Source organism: Urocitellus parryii, chromosome 8 (genome assembly GCF_045843805.1).
Source record: "Urocitellus parryii isolate mUroPar1 chromosome 8, mUroPar1.hap1, whole genome shotgun sequence".
Taxonomy (NCBI): domain Eukaryota; kingdom Metazoa; phylum Chordata; class Mammalia; order Rodentia; family Sciuridae; genus Urocitellus; species Urocitellus parryii.
Genome location: NC_135538.1, coordinates 146970205 through 146989650, shown reverse-complemented (window position 1 = coordinate 146989650; position 19446 = coordinate 146970205). Strand labels below are relative to the sequence as shown.

The 19446-nt window shown below is 39.5% G+C and overlaps 1 protein-coding gene across 1 annotated transcript in view; it reads right to left on the bottom strand.

Moving 5' to 3' along the window:
• Positions 1–13653: 13653 nt before the first annotated feature.
• Cap2 (cyclase associated actin cytoskeleton regulatory protein 2) overlaps positions 13654–19446 on the bottom strand; it is a 127069-nt gene continuing 121276 nt past the window's right edge. Inside the window, exons 12-13 of the mRNA XM_026402183.2 lie at positions 18258–18398; positions 13654–15165 (exon numbers count right to left, since the gene is read on the bottom strand). Of these exons, the coding sequence (XP_026257968.2) occupies positions 15082–15165; positions 18258–18398 (225 nt within the window). The 3' untranslated portion in view covers positions 13654–15081. The remainder of the gene's footprint in view (positions 15166–18257; positions 18399–19446) is intronic.

Sequence of the window (19446 nt, the reverse complement as noted above, 5' to 3'; positions counted from 1 at the left end):
TGACATATTGCCTTTCTCGTGTCTGATGTATTCTGCTGTCTGTCCTATTCTCTACTATCCCCCCTCCCCTCCCCTTTTCTCTCTCTACCCCTTCTACTGTAAATCATTTCTTCCATTTGTATTATCTTGTCTTACCCCTCCTTTCCTCTTATATGTCATTTTTGTATAACCCTGAGGATCGCCTTCCATTTCCATGCGATTTCCCTTCTCACTCCCTTTCCCTCCCACCTCTCATCCCTGTTTAATGCAAATCTTCTTCTCAAGCTCTTCGTCCCTACCCTGTCCTTGTTTACTCCCCTTATATCAAAGGAGTCATTTGGTATTTGTTTTTTAAAGATTGACTGGCTTCACTTAGCATAATCTGCTCTAATGCCATCCATTTCCCTCCAAATTCTATGATTTTGTCATTTTTTTTTTTTTAATATTTATTTTTTAGTTCTCGGCGGACACAACATCTTTGTTGGTATGTGGTGCTGAGGATCGAACCCGGGCCGCACGCATGCCAGGCGAGCGCGCTACCGCTGAGCCACATCTCCAGCCCGATTTTGTCATTTTTTAATGCAGAATAATACTCCATTGTGTATAAATGCCACATTTTTTTTATCCACTCATCTATTGAAGGGCATCTAGGCTGATTCCACAATCTTGCTATCGTGAATTGTGCTGCTAAATCATAGGACTTCTAACCAGAAAGTGATGGTGACTCTGTTCCTTCTGAGTTCCTCAAGTGAACATGTAGACCTTCTCCATCTCCTCTAGCCACAATTCATTGTGCTCATTTGCTGAGTGTGTTAAGTGCTGGATGTGTGCCGGGTGTTGGAATACAAAGGTGAATGAAACACCACCATTGTGGTTGAGGGGATGACAGAACATATGGGAGAACTTGGCGTGTCAGTTAGTACAGGATTAAAGTGTTAGTCCAAAGTGGGGAGTGATCAGTTCTGCTTGCAAAGAGACAGGTGAGAACTTGGAATGGCTTTGTAGGAGGTGACTTTTGTTATAGGGACTGGCAGGGAGGGTGATTCCAGGGAGAGGGTGCAACAGGAGTGGAGTTAATGTAAAAAGAGCCAGGCTGAGGCAGCCTGAGAGGGCCCCACATAGAGATGAATCGCAACACTAGGGAGGGGTTGGACTTTTTTTTCTCCAGGTGAGGGAGTTTGGACTTTGTCTTACAGAGAGCAGAAGCTATAAAACAATTTCTATCAGGGAAATAAAGGTAGTCTGCTGAGGGCCATTACCAAGTAGGTATGACGCATCGTAATCCTTGCCAGTGTACCCCATGTTAAATGGACTTGCCTTGGAAATTTGCTGCGACCTTGCTTGTGTGTTTGAGAAAGGTGACCCTGCTCAATCACCAGGGTGGATCCAGGATTAGGGTGTATTCCTGCAGGAAGTATCTCCGTCCTTGGGTTTAGGGCGTGACAATAGGAGCTTTAGGGAAGTTGAGGTTGAAGATTATGGCTGCTGGGATTAGGGTGTTCCTGCTGCTTGTTCCCGTTGAGTTCTCGTGAGATTCAAATGGGACTTGAAAAAAGCCTCGTGGAGTAGGATTTGGGATCGGACATATTGGAATTGCCCCTGAACGTGTGTGGAGGCTGGTGTGAGATCGGGAATAAAGAATTGCTGTTTGAACCTACAAAGTTGTGGTGGCTCGTGATTCTGTGCCAAGCCGAGACATTGGCACTTGGCTTTTGGCAGTAGTCATATTTCTTTTTAAAGACATCTCTGTCTAGTAATAGTGTGAAAAATGGTTTGCATGGTGTAAACAGGAAGACATGGACTCCACCTGGGAAATTATCATCTGAATAAAATAAAGAGAACCCGCTGAATGAAGGCAATAGCAAGGGGGACGTAAAGAAGAGCAAGCACTTGCATGACATAAAGGAAACCCAACATGCGGAGCTTAGTGATTGAATGGATTTGAGTGAGAAAGAAGCACACAGTTTGTGGCTTGGATGACTGAAGGCGTGGATTGTGCTGCTATTCATGGAAACAAGGAAGGAGGATGAGCAAGATGGCAGAAGGGGCTGTATGGGGATATCCAAGGCTCCCAGCTTTGAACACAGTGTATCTGTAAAGATAAGGTCAAGCTACAGGTGGAACTTGAAGTGAGGAGTAGGTGGAAAGTTTTATGAAATGAGAAGAAAGAAAAGCCAAGAACAGAATGGGGTGGGGGGAGAAGGAGAAAAGGAATTGTTGAGATGGGAAGGAAAGTAGGATTGAGTGGGAAGAGACACTTTCCCTAAGAAGGGAGTGGTATAAATAGAGTTCTCCAGAGAAATAGAACCAGTAGTGTGCTACGGGAAGATAATATTATGAGAATTTGGCACAGGATCTGCTGTCTGCAAACCGGAGACCCAGGAGAGCCAACGATGTGATTCTAGTCTGAGTCCAAAGGCCTGAGAACCAGGGCATCAATGGTGTGAATTCCAGTCCAAGGTGGGGAGAAGCCTGATGTTTCCACTCACAAGACAGGCAGGAAACCAAAAGAACAGCGGAATCCCGCCTTCCCCACTTTTTGTTCTATTCAGACACCCAGAAGCAACGTTCAGCCTTGTCCAATGTAGTTGACACTAGAATTAACCAACATTGGGGGCAATACCTGCTGTCAAACCAGAGAGAAGGAATCAAGATGAGAGCTATGGTGGGCATTTTCTTTCCTTTTTTTTTTTTTTTTTTGTACTGGGAATTGAACTCAGGGCCCTTGACCACTGAGCCACATCCTCAGCCCTATTTTGTATTTAACTTAGAGACAGGGTCTCACTGAGTTGCTTAGCTCTTGCTGAGGCTGGCTTTGAACTCAAAATCCTCCTGCCTCAGCCTCCGAGCCTCTGGGATTATAGGAGTGCACTGCGCCCAGCTCTGCCTTTCCTTTTTTGACCACCTTCCCTGTTTTTAATCTCCCTCTTTTTCTGACAGCTCCCCAATTTCTTCCTACCGAATAAACCCCTCCTGGTCTGTGCTGCTGTGGTAGGACTGCAGGGGCACTCCACACTCCAAGCCACCAGGTCAACAGGTGACCCAGGCTCAGCTAAGTGACCTTAGCTAGGACTTGGAAACTTGAGCCAAGTGATCCTCGAATGGAGTGAATTCAGTGCCAGCTGCAGTCCTTATCTGAAGAGACTGCTGAGGAACTCTTGCAACTTCAACTTCTTCCTTTACTTTCAGGGGCTCTGATATCCTTTCAATAACTTCCTCTTAAGATTAAATTAGCAAGGGCTGGTTTATGATCCTTCCAGCTAATAATATGGCTGTGAGATGGCTTTTGGATAGTTTCATGGGGTGAGGGGAGGGAAATGAAGCAGAGATAAATAACTGTGTTCTGATCTTTAAGGAGTTTGTTTTGGAGAAGAAGCTGCTAGTAGAGTGGCTAATTATTGTTTTAGGGATTTATTGTTACTGTTTTATTGTTATTGTGGGCAGAGAAAGTGGTGGTTTTCATAGAAGTGATATATTTGTTTTCAGAATGATTGATTGTTCTTTTTTTTTTAAAGAGAGAGAGAATTTTTTTAATATATATATATATATTTTAAGTTTTCGGTGGACACAACATCTTTTTTTTTTTTTTATTTGTATGTGATGCTGGGGATCGAACCCAGTGCCCTGCGCATGCCAGGAGAGTGCGTTACCGCTTGAGCCACATCCCCAGCCCCTGATTGATTGTTCTTAACAATGTTTGAATCCATATTTTGATAGAACTGAAAAGGGGTATCTTTTTTTTCATTTAATTTTTTTTCCAGTACTGGTGATTGAACCCAGGGATGCTTTACCACTGAGCCATCCATGTGCCACCATGCCCAACTTGAAAAGAAAAGGCTTAAAACTTGGGCAGTCATGAATCTGTAGTTTTATTATGGATTTCTCTAATTTTTAGTGAGGTAAACACTTTTAACTCATCATCCTATTTGAACTATTCTTACTAGTAATATGTGGTCTACAGTCCTCATGGTTATCAAGTTGGTCTTTAGAGTGTTTAGTCAGGGATAAATTTTGCCTGATTTAATACATTGATAGAAAGCAATTTGTAAAAAAAAAAAAAAAAAAATTGAACTGCTACCAAAGGCTTATTTATAAATAAGATGCCCACATGCACTAAATAAAAGGCTAAATTTAAAAATGACTTAATTTCAGTGCTAACTTTTTAGAAATACACATAAATGAAGGCATTTTTTTCCTCCCTAGCCAAACTTGGAGAGAATTGCTGCGTAATACTTTTCTGCCCCCCAGTGGTTGTTAACAAGCATTATGAAATTTGTCATCTGCTTTTAAAGATTTTATATTATCAGAATATATTTTTCTTTATGATAGACTTCTTGATTTGAGGAATTTGAAGTGGTTTATAAATAAATCATCAATCACAAGAGGCACACATGACTTTTAAAAGCAGGTCCTACTTACTGTAAAACAACCAGAAGCCTTATTATGTAATGTAAACGGGACTCAGGGCAACCAGTAGGTGGGGGAGTTTCCAAAGCTAAGAGTACCACCGCGTCCTTCAGGCCCCACAGTACCCCAGGACCTTAAAGAACATCCATTTAACCTTTTCTGTTTTATATTAACAAAAACGAAGGACTGTCCATTAGCTCCAAGTTATTTATGCATATATTTATATTGCCCATGAGATTCTGGTAAAAGTGAGGACTAGATTTTACCTTTGAAATATGAAATTGGGGTGAAAGGAGAGCATTCTTTTAGGTATGAACATCACAAGATAAAAAGCTCAAAATAAGTAGGATGTGTGAAGAAAATGGTTGTGACATACAGAGGAAAGGGTCAAAAAGAGAACTGGGTGACATGTTAGAGAGTCATGTTATGCACAAATGTTAAGGGAGGGAGCCGAGTTTGGCTTTGATCCAGTCAACAACAGAAATTATTATCATTTAATAATAATAATTAGGGGCTGGGGTTGTGGCTTAGTGGTAGAGCACTTGCCTAGCATAGGTGAGGCACTGGGTTCGATTCTCGGCACCACATACAAATAAAGGTCCATCAATAACTAAAAAATATTTTAAAATAATAATTAATAATTATTAGTAAACATTATTTTTACTTATGATTACATGATCATAATTATTATTATAACTCAATGGTGGAGCATTTGTCTGGTCTGTATAAGGCTCTGGGTTCTATGAAAATAAATTAAGGAAAGCTCTTATGAAAGACAAAAGAGCAAATATTTATAACATTTAAGCGTTGGCTTGAAGGGTATGGGAAACATTTCTTTGCTTCTGCTGCTGCCTTTACTGGCACTGAAGCCACCAATCCAGGGGGAGTGAACACGGAAGCTCTTGAGCACTGGGTCAGTTTAGCTCTTCTGGGCCTGATTCAGATCCTTCTCTTGGAATTTTGCCCTTGATGGTGGGTGGCCCTGCTCTTCCCAAACTCCTCCCTGACCTCTCTCCAAAGTGGATGCCCCTAGTCTGAGTGCTGCACTTCCCCTCCCTGTTGTTATTTATTTTGCACATGATCTTATCATCATGATAAATTGGACCCATTGCCTAGCCAATCTGGCGTTGAGCACAAGCAGGGCAGGCACCGAAACTTCAGCTTAACTCCATCAGCTTCCCACTGTGTTCTTGGCTCTTCTTGCTCTTGCCGTCAGATGAACAAGTTTGCACAACTTCTTTGAAGGCTCATTTGGCAGCATCCACAAAAATTCAGAATTTGTGAGGCCTATAACTCATGAATCCCCCTTTTAGGAATGTACAGAAATATGAGCACTAGGGTACAAAGATTCAAGTCAAGCAAATTATATTTATAAAAGCAAAACAACAAAAATACATGAGCTAGTCATCAAAAATTCAGTGATTAGAAAACATAGGGATAATACAATTTGTCAATAAATCCAGTTACTAGTTCTTTGAAGAAAAAAAGTGCAATGCATAAAATTTTGTCAATGTTAAGAAGGAGAAATTGCAACTCTAGAACATTAAGAGGAAAGAATATAAAATACTGAAACAATTTTTATAAATAACACAATCTAATGAACTCATTGTTCAACTTCATCCCAACAATTGTGAAAACCCAGAGAATGTGGGTTATTTTCTAGAAAAAGGTAAATTGTCAAAATTGAGTCAGATCTAAAGACATTTGTTGCCACTGAAGAAATCTAAAAATTATAGAACTACCTGTCAAAGTTAGTTAATCTTTTAGTTATTTAATTCTCATTTTGTAGCTTTATTGTCTTGAGTTTATTTATTTTTAAAAAAATATTTATTTATATATGTATTATTTTTTAGTTTAGGTGGGCACATTATTATTATTATTATTATTATTATTATTATGTGGTGCTGAGGATTGAACCCAGTGCCTCATGCGTGCTAGGGGAGCACTTTACCACTGAGCCACAATCCCAGCCCTTGTCTTGAGTTTAGAGAGAATGCCTGTATAATTTTTCCATTTTGGAATTTGAAATATTAATTTTCAACTGTTATGTGATTAATTTTAAATGTGTTCTGTACCCTATTGGGAAAATAGTTTATATAATAGCTGGAACTTTCTAGCTCTCCTTCAAAAATCAGAATATTCTTTATTTGTTTGCCTACCTATCATCTATTTTTAGTTACAAAAGTAATATAAGCCTATTATAGCAAATTCGAATCACAAGGAAAGATGTTTATCTTAATCTCCCAAAGAATTTCCTCTCACTATTAAGGCAATTTCCACACTCTTTGCTACTTATTCAAACACACACAAAAATAACCTTTTAAGTTTCTAAATTCTTTAATTTTGCTTTATTTTTGCATATTCGTATCTCCTATATTTCTTAATTATTTTTGCTTCTGTTTCCTAACTTTTTGGCAAAAATGCGAATTGTCCTATAGTTTTTTATAGACAGAGCTTTTGTAGTCACCAAACTGTTACTGCAATCCTGTTTTGTTCTTTGATTCAAAAACTCCTTAAAGCCAGGTACTGTGGTACACATACTTGTAATCCCAACTCCTGGGGAGGCTGATGCAGGAGTATCTGGAGTTTGAGGCCAGCCTGGGCAGCACAGTGAGAACCTGTCTCAAAAAACAAATGGTTTAAACAGCTCACCTTTTCAGTGCTTAATTTACTTTGGTTGAGCTTTAAGTTTTTGCTTTATTGTCTTACATTCAGAGATCATGGCCATGTAATATTTACTTTGCAGATTCTAAGGTTTCACTTTATATGTTATTAATTTGTATTCTATATTATTAATATTGTAACCCTTGCTTTATTGTTCTGTGCTTATTAATTTCCCATTATTTGCCTATCTTTTTATTTCCAACATTGTGAAATACTGTGTTTGGTATGTGCCTTTTTTTAAAAAAAATATTATTACTTATTTATTGTACCAGGGATAGAACCCAGGGGCTTTTAACCACTGAGCCACATCCTCAGCCCTTAATATTTTTCCATTTTGAGACAGGGTCTCACTGAATTGCTTAGGGCCTCACTAAGTCGCTAAGGCTGGCTTTGAACTTGAGATCCTCCTGCCTCAGCCTCCCAAGTTGCTTTTATTTTCCCTCAAGGCAGACTGGATTATTTCATCCCCCCCACCCCCCTCTATATCCTAAGTACCAACCACATAGAAAATACCTTTAAAATATTTCATTTGTTGAATTAAAATCACTAGGTTCTTAGCAATTATGCTGGCAATTGTCTTTTACTATCTTTTGTTTTTAAATAAGCATTTAAAAACATTACTTGATTTGACTTTTGGATTATGTATTTTTCTTGTTTTTTTTATTAAACATTTTTCTCATGTGTATTATTTTGAAACAACTTGTAATCTGAAACAGACAAAAAATGATGCACTAAAAGGTAGTTATCTTCTTCTGAATGCATTTAAAAATTATCGGATGTTTGGTAAACCACAAAAGATTATGGAGATTTTCACAGTAAAATGCATGTTCTGACATATTCAAATAAATGAAGAGAGTAGAAAGCAAAAAGTATTTCCCTCTAACCTATATCTTAAAGAGAGAGTCATTGTTACCATTTTAGTGTGTGTATTTTCATATTTTCTGTATGCTATAATGATAATCACAGCTAATTCTTATATAACATTTATCGTATACGTCACATGTATGAATTCATTTACCCTACACAACAATCCGATGGGATAAGTCTAAGGGAGATAAACAAACTGAAGTGCAGATAAGTTAAATGATTTTTCCAACATTATACAGCTGATAAGTAATAAAACTAGTATTCTTGCTCTTAAGCACTAAACTATGCTGCCATTAAATATACAGTTTTATAATCAAACACAATATTGTTCTTTTAATTGACTTGCATTTTAGTAAAAATGTTCTTACACTCTGTTTTCTGATACATGCTCATTTTGCTTGATAGCATATTGTACACCTCTTTCCAAGTCCTTAAAATGTATTTCTTCCCACTGAACCAGCAAACCAGAGCTTCTTAGGTAGCATGTTTGTTTTGGTAGATTAAACTACTCTGGTAAGTAAATCCAATTTGCAGTTGTTTAAGCACAGTCGTCCTGGTCCATCTGTGCTGCTCTAACAGAATACGTGAGACTGTGTAATTTACAAAGAACAGGTTTGTTTCTTACAGTGCTGGAGGCTGGGGAGTCCAAGGCCTAGAGGCCCATTATGGTTAGTCCCTTAGTGCTCTCTTCTCCCTTTGGAAAAGTCAGAAGGGCAAGAGAGTGTTCATGTTTGTGCCCATTCAGGTGAAGGGAAGATGGAGTGGGGGCAGGGGAGGGGACCAGACCTCCTTTCATCAGGAAACTACTACCACAGTAACTGACTCACTCACTCCTATGAAGATATTAATCCATCTATGAAGGTAGAGCCCTCATGATCTCAATGGTCTCTTGACGTTGGAATTTAGTTTTCAACCATGCACTTTGGGGGATACATACCATCCACTGCATGCTATACAGGTTTATTTCTCATGTGACTAACTAGGGCAGGTTCCTGTCTTTGTCTATCTTCCATCTTGTGACTCAGGTATGAGTCACAGGCTCTTTCCACTTGGTATTTCTTGTCTAACCAGATAATATTGTCATTTGCATGATTGAGGCTGGTTGCCATGCCCAGGATCTGGTTGGTGGAGGGAAGGGGAATATGGAGAAACATGCTCTTTAAAAGATTGTTCTAGGGGTAGGGCTGTAGTTTAGTGGTGGAGTGCTTGCCCTGTGTGTGTGAGGAACTGGGTTCAACCCTCAACACTGCATTAAAAAAAAAAAAAAAAGGTATTATGTCCATCTATAACTAAAATATAAAAATTTAAAAAAGGTTATTCTTTTTTAAAATTTTAATTTGTTATATATGACAACAGAATGAATTACACATATAGAGAACAATTTTTTAGTAATCATTCTAAAGTAGAGTCACATCCTTTGTGTCTTTTAGGGTAATGATGACCATCGCATTCCACCGTCTTTCTTACCCCTATGCCCCCTTCCTTCCTTTCCCTCCCCTTTGGGGAAAAAAGGTTATTCTTAACTGAGACTTCCCACATTAAAAAATTACCCAGCATCACTCACATCTAGTTGGAAGGCCATGCAACTGCAAGGGAGGCTGGGAACTTAAGGAGAGAATAAATTGTGGTGGATGGCAGGGGCTTCTGTTATAGACAATTTTTATTGTATATTTGTTAATTTCATGTTTGAAAAGAATTTTAACACACCGATCTCATTTTAAATGATCATATCTTCAAAGGTATTACGGACATCTTTAAAGGTATTATGGACACACCTTTAGTGGCTCCAGAATGCGAACCAGACTTTCTGCCTCCATGCCAAGTTCCTTTCCATGAATGTAAGGGCTACTTTTTTGGAGCCTTAATGAAGTATGCCTTTTTTCCCCATTGACAATAAACCCTATTGGAATTATCTTTATCTGGTGAGACACTGAAGCCTTTTTGAGCCAGAGAGACTTATTTCTGTAAACTACAGAGTAGGAGGTTAATTTAATTAGAGAAAATGGCTGTCTAGCCAGTTGGTAAAAGCAGTCTGCAGAATGTAGACCATATTGCTGGTGTGATTATTTTAGATGCTAACAAATGAGAGAACATTTTGGTAACTCTATGAACCAGATTTCAGTTGTTAACAATGGGGCGTCTTTCCCTGAATTCCACATTCCCTGAATGGGCTTCCATTAAAATGTTCCGTCTGTACTCTTCAGAGGCTTGTACATCAACTCTGACTGAGCATACAGGGAAAATGCCCACCACATATTCAGTGGATTTAGACAGGCAATTTGGATAACTTAGGTTTTCAAGTTCACTTTTCCAGCAGATCGACGAAGTTAGCTTCCTTCTGCCTAATCAGCCAAACGAATACCAAAATCTATGTTTCAGTTGGCCACGGTCAGAGTTAAAGTAATGCCATTCATAATAGAAAATTGTTGATTATTTCCTCCAACTTTTATCTCTGTCCCAGAACATAAAGAATGCCTAACCTTACAACTTCTTTAAAAGCGTATGGCTGTGAATCTATACCCTTTTCTATAGATGCATATTTTACATGGTTCTTGAAAACTCTTTCTCTGGCTCTGCACACCTTTCAGTAATACTACAGAACAGTGTCTTTAAATATCTGTAAGCCTCATAGATTTTAAGAAGCATGGTTTCAGGAAGCAATCACTCTCCTGGAACCAACAGACTGCATCTGCCTAACTCTGATATTTTCTCTACAGCTTTTAAACGGAAGAGAATGCCTGAAGCAAGGGCTGTCATAATATCAGCTGAACGAGGGACAGGCAGCCAGAGGACATGTGTCATTAGCATCAGCTTTTCTGGGGGATGCCTGCTGTTCATTATGTGTGGACACGATTAGGCTCCACAGGGACCATGAGCAGGAAAGAGCAATCACAGGCTTCCCAAGCGAGTCTGTCTTTCCAAACAAATCTACAGAACCACTCTGTTCACAGGAAGACTTCCATTATACGTTTATTGACTTTTGGGTGGATGAAATGAGTTCAAGGAATGATTACTAAAAATAGCAAAAAAGAAAATTAAGATGCAGTTTCTGATTAGTTGCCAGGATGAATTATTGGCCAGAGGAAATTATTAACTGATTTTAAAAAGAACAAACCTTTGTGATACTGTAAAATGCAATTTATAAACTGCTATTATGGTTTAGTAAGTAATGTATTCCTTTCATCTGAGCCTTCATGTCATTATGGGGTATTCTTTTTGACAACGGATGGTCCTAAAAGGTAATGTGTTGAAATATAGTGGACATATAACTCAAATGTGCAAAATGATAGTTGTAGGCAAAAATTACCTTTAAATATAAAATGACTCTTTAATTGGAGGGTAAGCTGAACCAAAATTTTCTGATAGGTAAACATTACCCTTTGTTAGCTGCATATTCTGTGCCAATGTACTAAGCAAACAAAAGAGGAAAAAAAAACATTTGGAAAAAAATCATCAAATTATCACTGGGTAACTTGAGCTGGTTTCTTTTTCTCTTGAAACACAGATATAAGCTTCCTCACAGAAAGAAACAATGAAATGGTTAAAAGTGCACAAGAAATTGTGACATTGTAAAATCAGCCTCTCTCCTTTGAAGCAATTAAAGCCCTCAAAATCACATGTGTATCTGAAGTGGTACAGAAAGTGCCATTGGTTTTAAATAAATTCTTCTGAAATGAGAATGCTTAATGAAATTCATTTTTGGAATATTAAACTCATGAGATAATTCTTAAGTATTTGGTTTCAGTGACAAGGACTCCAGATCCATAGACCCAAATGTTTACCTTCCCTTTACAGTTAAAATATTATACATATTCAAGACAGAACCCCCGTTTCCCCCATCTCTGGCTCTCTCAGCGTTTCCTAACACAGGAAATGGATGATTTTAAATCTTCTGATGGAAAGCCTAAGGTGCCTTGACTGAAATACAGGGACGTGTGTGGAAAATGCACTTTAATTTTAGCCACGTTGAGTGAAGCTGGGGCAGGCAGGTGGACGGACACTCTGTGTGGACACAAGGAGTCAGGAATCCTGGAGGTGGATCTGGGAGTCATCTATGTAGAGGTGATGAAGTTAAGGGAGACAAATGAGCTTTTGAGGGGAAACAAAAGGGTAGAAGGGAAAGGAACCAGAGAAGCATGTGGCCTATCACAAAATCAAGGGAGTTTAGTAAGAAAAGGGCAGTGTCAGGAATGTTAATGGACAAGGACTGAGACGAAGACACTGGATTTGATAAACTTTCAGAGTTTCAGAAATAAGAGACCATAAGCCCATGTGTTTTGACCTTAGGTTCACTTGCTGCTTCTACAAGAAGTTAATGTCATGGGATCTCAGCCTTCTTGTCTTTAAAATGAGAGGATTTCCTGGATACACTCATCTAGATTCTTAGAACTTGAAGTAGACATTTTCAATGAGAGAAAGAATAAATGAATAGAGCTATATGTATTTCCTATCGGCTCCCTAGATAAAGAGTGGTTAGTACTGACTATTCACATCAAAACATTTTGCTGTATAAGGAAAACTGTTTGCAATGCATTATCTAAGAGAACAATATCATTGAGGATAGAATTTTGAAGATAAAACCTCTTTCAATTTTTTTTTTGTAGCAGGAATTGAACCCAGAGGTGCTTAACCACTGAGCAACATCCCTAGCCCCTTTTTTATTTTGAGATAGGGTCTTGGTAAGTTGCTTAGGGCCTCAGCCTCCCAAGCTGTTGGAACTCCCAAGTCACTGGGATCACAAGCATGATGCCTGTGTTGATTGTTCATCTTTATCCTGTAATTCTACAAAGTAAAGAGGTATAGGAGACCCTTGCCCCGCTTACTTTTGACAGATTCTCATTTTGACTTCTTTTTTTTAAAAAAAATATTTATTTTTTAGTTGGACACAATACCTTTATTTATTTATATGTGGTGCTGAGGATCTAACCCAGGGCTTCGCACATGCTCTACCACTGAGTCACAGCCCCAGTCCTCATTTTGACTTCTTAAGAATGGATGTGTCATTGATTCTGCAAAGTGTGGATTTCTTATTCAATAGATATAGCACTGGAATTCAATAAGGAACAAGAAACAAAGCTTATTGGAAATACAGCATTTTCTTTTTGAAATTTTATACACTGCCAAAAAATTTTCAACAAATTTAACCTACTGGTTAACAAGTCTGGCAGGTGGAAGGTGCCTTAAGGCATACAGAGCTGGTAAATCATTATTTGATCCTAAGTCTCGATTTGCATTTCAGGGGTAAAGCATGTTGAAAAGCTGATGTTAATCCAAGGCTGACTGACAAACCCTAAGGATTTTGAGTGGACTTATTTTTCCATGGAAAGTTATTACTATATAATGGGTGTGTAATATGTCCTTATAAGAGTGATTTCTTCTCATTTAATTACTTTCCTCTAAAGTTTATTCATAAATTCATCATGTCATTCCTATTATAATCTATTAACATATAGTATGTAGTATCGTATTTATAAAATCATCTATTCTGGCATCTATATATTAAAAAGGCCTGAAGCAGGTGTTTTCTCTGTGAAGAGGTCTTGATTCTAGAATTTTGTGAAGGCCTTCCAATCACAATGGCTTCATCTGGTATCTACCTTGAGGAACCATTCTTTAGGAAAGCTGATCATATGCTGAATACACTATCAACCAGAAGGACTCATCTATCTTTTAAGTTTCATGTATGAGCAAGGGGAAAAATCAAAGTGGAACAAAAAATAATCTTAATACCCAGAATTCATCACAGTATTTAAACAATTAGAATTTTACTCTCTTTTGGAATAAGTTTACAGTTCAAAAATGATATTTATTAAAGCCACAACAATATTCATACAGACAAAACTTTTTGTAGCAAAACCTTGGTACATGAGCATTAGTAATTTGAATGCTATATGGATATAGAAGATATTTTTAAAAAACGGAAATGATATGTTCCAAAGGCTGTCATAGGCACAATATATATGCTTGTGTTGTTTCTGCAAGCACAGAATGACACTTTATCACACGTGATCCAAGAAGTTACAATTCAGCACTATGTACCAAAAAGATACAAAGGAATATCTTAGTTACTCATTTTTAAAAAGCAGATACTATCAAGACTACAAAATAGGAGCAGCAAGCCAAACCAACAAACAATTCTTTAGGTTTTAGAAGAAGTAATACATCTATGGCTTTTTTCGTGGTCATTTTTGAGACTGGTTAGCGTCTGGCAAGTGGGAAAGAAGAAATGATTCTATAATAAAGCACGACACCATTTACAAGGCATCTGATATTTAACAGGCTCAAAACTGGAAAACAAAAATTGAGCTGTTCTCAGAGCAAAATTATGAGATTTCATGTAGCAGAAACATTGCTTCCTCTTATGCCGATCTTTTGGCAGAAGAGTATGCAGAAAAGTGAGTTGTCACGTGACATGGAGGAACAATACTGAAGATGAATAATTAGAAATTTACTTTTTTTTTAACCTTTGCTTTATTTATTTTTATGTGGTGCTGAGGATCGAACTCAGGGCCTTGCATGTGCTAGGCGAGCACTCTACTGCTGAGCCACAACCCTAGCCCTTTACTTTTGTATTTTACTATTAAGGATATAGGTCTTCCAAGGACCAAGAAACCAAATTTGGGCCTTATGTGGAATTTTCTCATTTATTTTTAGGACATGGACTGAAATATGAATTCATGCTGATAGTGTATCCACACCGATAAAGATGAAAATGTAGTAAAAATAAGAAAAAAATCATACATTTTTCTGGGCACACTACTACTATTACATCATATTGAAATAGTCTAAAAGGTAAAAAGGACGTTGATTCTCAAAGGTTTTTTTTCCAACTAGCAATTAAGCCTAAGTGTAAAAGTGATACATGCAGTATTTTTACCTATCAGTGACTGTTAAGGATACGAGGGGAACAGAATTCTTTTTTCTTTTCCTTTCAATCAGTAGTGCTCACAAGTTATGTGGAACTAAAATCACACACAAAGGTAAGTCATGAAGAAATGTTAAATATTTCAGAATGCCCACAAAGGCGTGCCAGACACGACGCTGTTTCTAGAGCTCGGGTCTGTTGGAGGCTTAACCTAACAAGTCGGCGCTGGAGCTCTTGAATGCTGCTTGCTTGTGTTTGTGTGATGGGACCGAGGTGGGGGGGCCCAGGCTTTCTGGAGATTAGGCCATAATTTCTGCAGGTTCAGTGACCAGCTTGGATCCATCCCATACTGTCTTGAACTGCTCAGGAACAGGAAATTCTCTCTGGAAAAAGGCAAGAAGAACAGAACTTGTACTTTACATTCAAGCTGCCTCAAGACTGGTGAGTGCCATGTCATGGGCAAAGCAATTCCATTGAACCCACATCTGCACCGTGGAGAGGTTTCTGTCACAGAGAGACTCTCACATGTGTCCCTTTTTGTGCCTATAAGCAATAGAACTAGCATTTACAGAGAACCAGCTAGGGGTTATGTGATGCCATCTACAGAAAGCAGAGGCCTGAGGGGAAGCAGCTGGCCCAAGATGGGGGGTGGCCACAGAGCAGATAGCCAGAATCCACACCAATGAAGTCTCTTCTCTTTGTTTTTATTTATTTTAACTTTATTTACTTTTAACTTTATTTTATTTATTTTACTATGTGCTGAGGATTAAACCCAGTGCCTCACACATGCTGGGCAGGTACTCTACCACTGGGCTACCACCCCAGCCCAAGGCAATCTCTAATCCACTCCTCTCTACCACATCGGGGTGGTGTCTTATTAACATGCAGACTCTGATTCAGTAGATCGGAGAGGGAAATGAGAATCAAATTTCCAGCACACCCTCAAGGCTTATGGCCCCAGCCACAGGGAGTGGAATTTATTCCAGTTATCACCTGTCTGCTGTTTGAGAAACTGCAAAAAATGTGTGTAAGCTTGTGTAAACATTTGTTATCCTGCCATTGTACTCTTTCCAGTGGAAAACACACACTCCATACACACCTGTCCCCCACCTCCACGCATACAACCACACAAAGAAGCACAGACTAGTCTAAAAAGGACTCTCCTTCTTCCCCAGTGATTCTCCAGACATTTAAGAGGAAGATGGAAGGGGACCAAGTGGAAAAATCAAAGTGGAATAAAAAATATTCTTAATATCCAGAATTCATCCAGTATTTAAACAATTAGAATTTTACTCTCTCTTAGAATAATTTTACAGTTCAAAAATGATATTTTTGTTGTTGAGCGGCCCCCTTGGCCCTGACTCCTGGAGCCTCCCTGAACTTCTTGCATGTGCCAAGCAGACTGAAACCCCACATGCGGGATAAGCTAATGTCTCTGCTCATGAGATGTGACATTTCACTGGAACACACATGACCCCTATCTTCCTAGATGGAGGATCCAACTGTTTCTTTTGAAAGAAGCGAATTATTTATTTTGCTATAAAGAGCAATGAATTCTCCTTGAGTGAAATCTGAAATGGGAAACCTTTAAGTCTTCAAAACCCAATGTGTCCCTGTGGGTGTGTCTGTGTGTGTTGTACCTCATATCACTTCTGGAGCTCTTTTTGATGCATAAATGAAGCTTTGTCCTATAGGTGTTCTAAACTCTCTGTTGGCAGAGAGAAGATAGTAATGTGATGATGGATTTGCTCTGGGAGGCTGATTTCCTTCAGGATGAACCACCCCACCATCCATCTCTGCATGGTAATGACCATGGTGGGCCCTCAGGATGGTTCCCATTACCTCCAACTTAAAAATGTATGAAGGGGGTCAAGGACTGAAGACTCAGGGTAATTCACCTGCTCAGGCAAGACTACAGTTCCAGCATAAAAACTCAGGCACTGCTTGTAGTCACTCTTTAGGCCAGCGGATCTTAATCTCAGCCCCACACTGGAACCACCTGGAAAGCTTTAACACCACAGATGCTGGGTGGCATGCCCAGAGAGTCCAGCTTAATGAGGCTGCAGTGCTCAGCCAACCCCGCTGCTTTCCTTAGCAGGTCCAGTTCCCATGCTGAGCCTTCTGCTTAAACAGCTGCGAAGGCGAGGGATCATATGATTTATGGCTCTTCAGTTCTGGAGAATTCTCCTACTCTGAGGCTCTTTGGTATTGCCTTGAGCTCTTCCATAATTTTTAGGGTGAGAGCCCAAGAAGGGACTCTTCTCTTGCAGGACTCTTCTCTTGCTCAGGGCTGGGTGTCCATATGTGGAGTGGTGAAGCACCCTCTGATGCTTGTAGTTTTGTGTTGTAAACTGAAAGGATGAATTCTAGGCTGCTCTATATGGTATGTGGCCTGTGGAGCCAAAGAACTTGGCAGTGGGGAAAGGAGCAGTGGGCTGCAGCCACGTCTGTCCATGGAGGTCAACCTGTCTCTGACTGCCCTGTAGACAGCTGGAGACTGACCTTTCAGCTCATGTGGCCCCTCTTCCTAAGGTGTGCCTGCTAAATGACCTTTTCTTCCATTCTTTCCTGGTTCACTAGTCCCCTGCTTAGACCCAGAGGGAATGATCTCTATTTATTCTCCTACTTCTAAGTAATGACAACTAGCAGATCCATGATACTCCATTATCCAGAAATGTTATTTATTCACTTAAATTCCCTTTTCTATGGATGAGAATACCTGCATGCTTCTTTTAGATGCTATTGGAAGGAAGGAGCAAAGAAAAGAAATGCTGGCAAAATCACTTAAGCTTGTGTTTCTCAGAAGGGCCACTGGGTGGCCCGATGGCATTAGAATCACCTGGGATGCAATTAGCAATCCAGATGCCCAGAGGCTCCATCTGGAGCCCCCCCCAACACCTCTAGGTATAGGGTTTGAGTCTGGCCATTCCTCCTCCTCCTCCTCCTCCTCCTCCTCCTCCTCCTTCTTCTTCTTCATTTTATTGTTTTGTCTTTTTTTGGAATTGGGGGTCGAACCCAGGGCTTTGTGAGTGCAAGACCGACACTTTGCCATTGAGCGACATGCCAGCCCATCTCACCAAGCTTCTCACTGATTCTTATGGTAAGTGGAGGATCTCTGACTTGAGAAAACCTTCACAAACAGTTCTACTTAACTGTCCCCTCTCCTCCTTCCCATCCCCCCCAAAGCCTTCTCCTTTCCTGTTCCCCTCCATCAGAGCTCAGGAAAAATATTTAGCCCTACACAATATGAATTCAGATGCATGCTGCGCTATTCAGTAGCAGCTGGCCAATTATAGTAGCGATCAGTGACCTGCTGTGGGAATGGGCAGTGGGCAGAGCCCAGGAGCTGAGCAAGAGTGGTGGAAGGCAACTCCCTGAACTTGTTCCCACCTGTGATGGAGCTCCACACTGGTGGTTTGTTGTCTAATCAATCTCTAAGAATTTTAATAATGACAGCTGCCTGGGAAGTACTTACATAATCACCATCCTGAGGGACAAGGACATTCATTTCGGAAGACTTGGCGCTCACCAGCTCACAGTCCAAGGCGTCTTCACTGAGGTACACGTGGCAGCCTTCTGTCTTGTTAATGGAAATTGTTGGCACTCTACCCATTACCTGAAATGAGGTGGGGGGAAATCTAGGGTCAAAGCAAACCGATAGAAATGTCAGTGTTCCCCAATAAATCCATCTAGATTCTTCTTGGCCTTAGCTTGGGCTTAGCCAAACGTTAGGAAGTGCTAGGTGGAAGCTAGGGAGACTGGTTAATGGGCTCCAGGGTGAATAGGGAGGTGTCATTTGGGGATACAATGAAAAGACCACACAAGGGGATTCTCAAACCTCTGGGCCTCTTTCCCAAGATAAAATTAAGGGATTAATTTGGAAACAGCAGCTAAATGTTTAGAAAAAGTCTTGCAGCACCTGTAAGTGGATCTGAACCATATATTTGATTTCATGATAAAAGAATCAAGATGCATTTGCTTTATTTGCTAAAAATTTTAGTTTTGACAAATATCTAGAAACTGGGATTTAAACAAGTACTAATACTGACATTTAAGAATAGGATTATTCTTGAGCAGAAACTGAGTAGATTGTTCCTAAATTAAGAATAAGTAAGAAACACTACAATTCTTTTCATGTAAGTACTTTTGGTGGATAAAAATCTCAGTGGATGAATGCAAAGTTTATATGAGATGAGTTCTTAGAAGTGTATTTATTTTAGGAGCCAAAACTGGGGGCTTAGCTCAGGATACTCATTATACTGATAAACAGGACTGTGCACAAGAGAGGGCAATTCCTGGTATTGTTTACAAATACTAAATGCTGTAAAAATTCTGATCAGTTTTAAGTTTCTCTTTGAACAGTTTTCAGAAATCACCCCAAATTGCACAGGAGCAGAATGCCCCCAAAGACACTATGATTTTCCTTCTTGTAATGGTAATTAAAGTGATAAAGACATCTCCTCTTTCACCCTGAAGAAAAGGCTAGATTGCAAACCAAAGCAGCAAGTCCTGTTGATGGTGCAGGTGATGTAAAGAATTCCTTGGGGGGCGTCTGGTCAGATCGCCCTACTTCTCTGTTTTCTCTCTTCTCTGCATAGAAACTGAACACTGAGTTGGAATTGAACCTCAGTGCTAAAGTAAAGGCAGAGGTAGTTCAAGGTCAG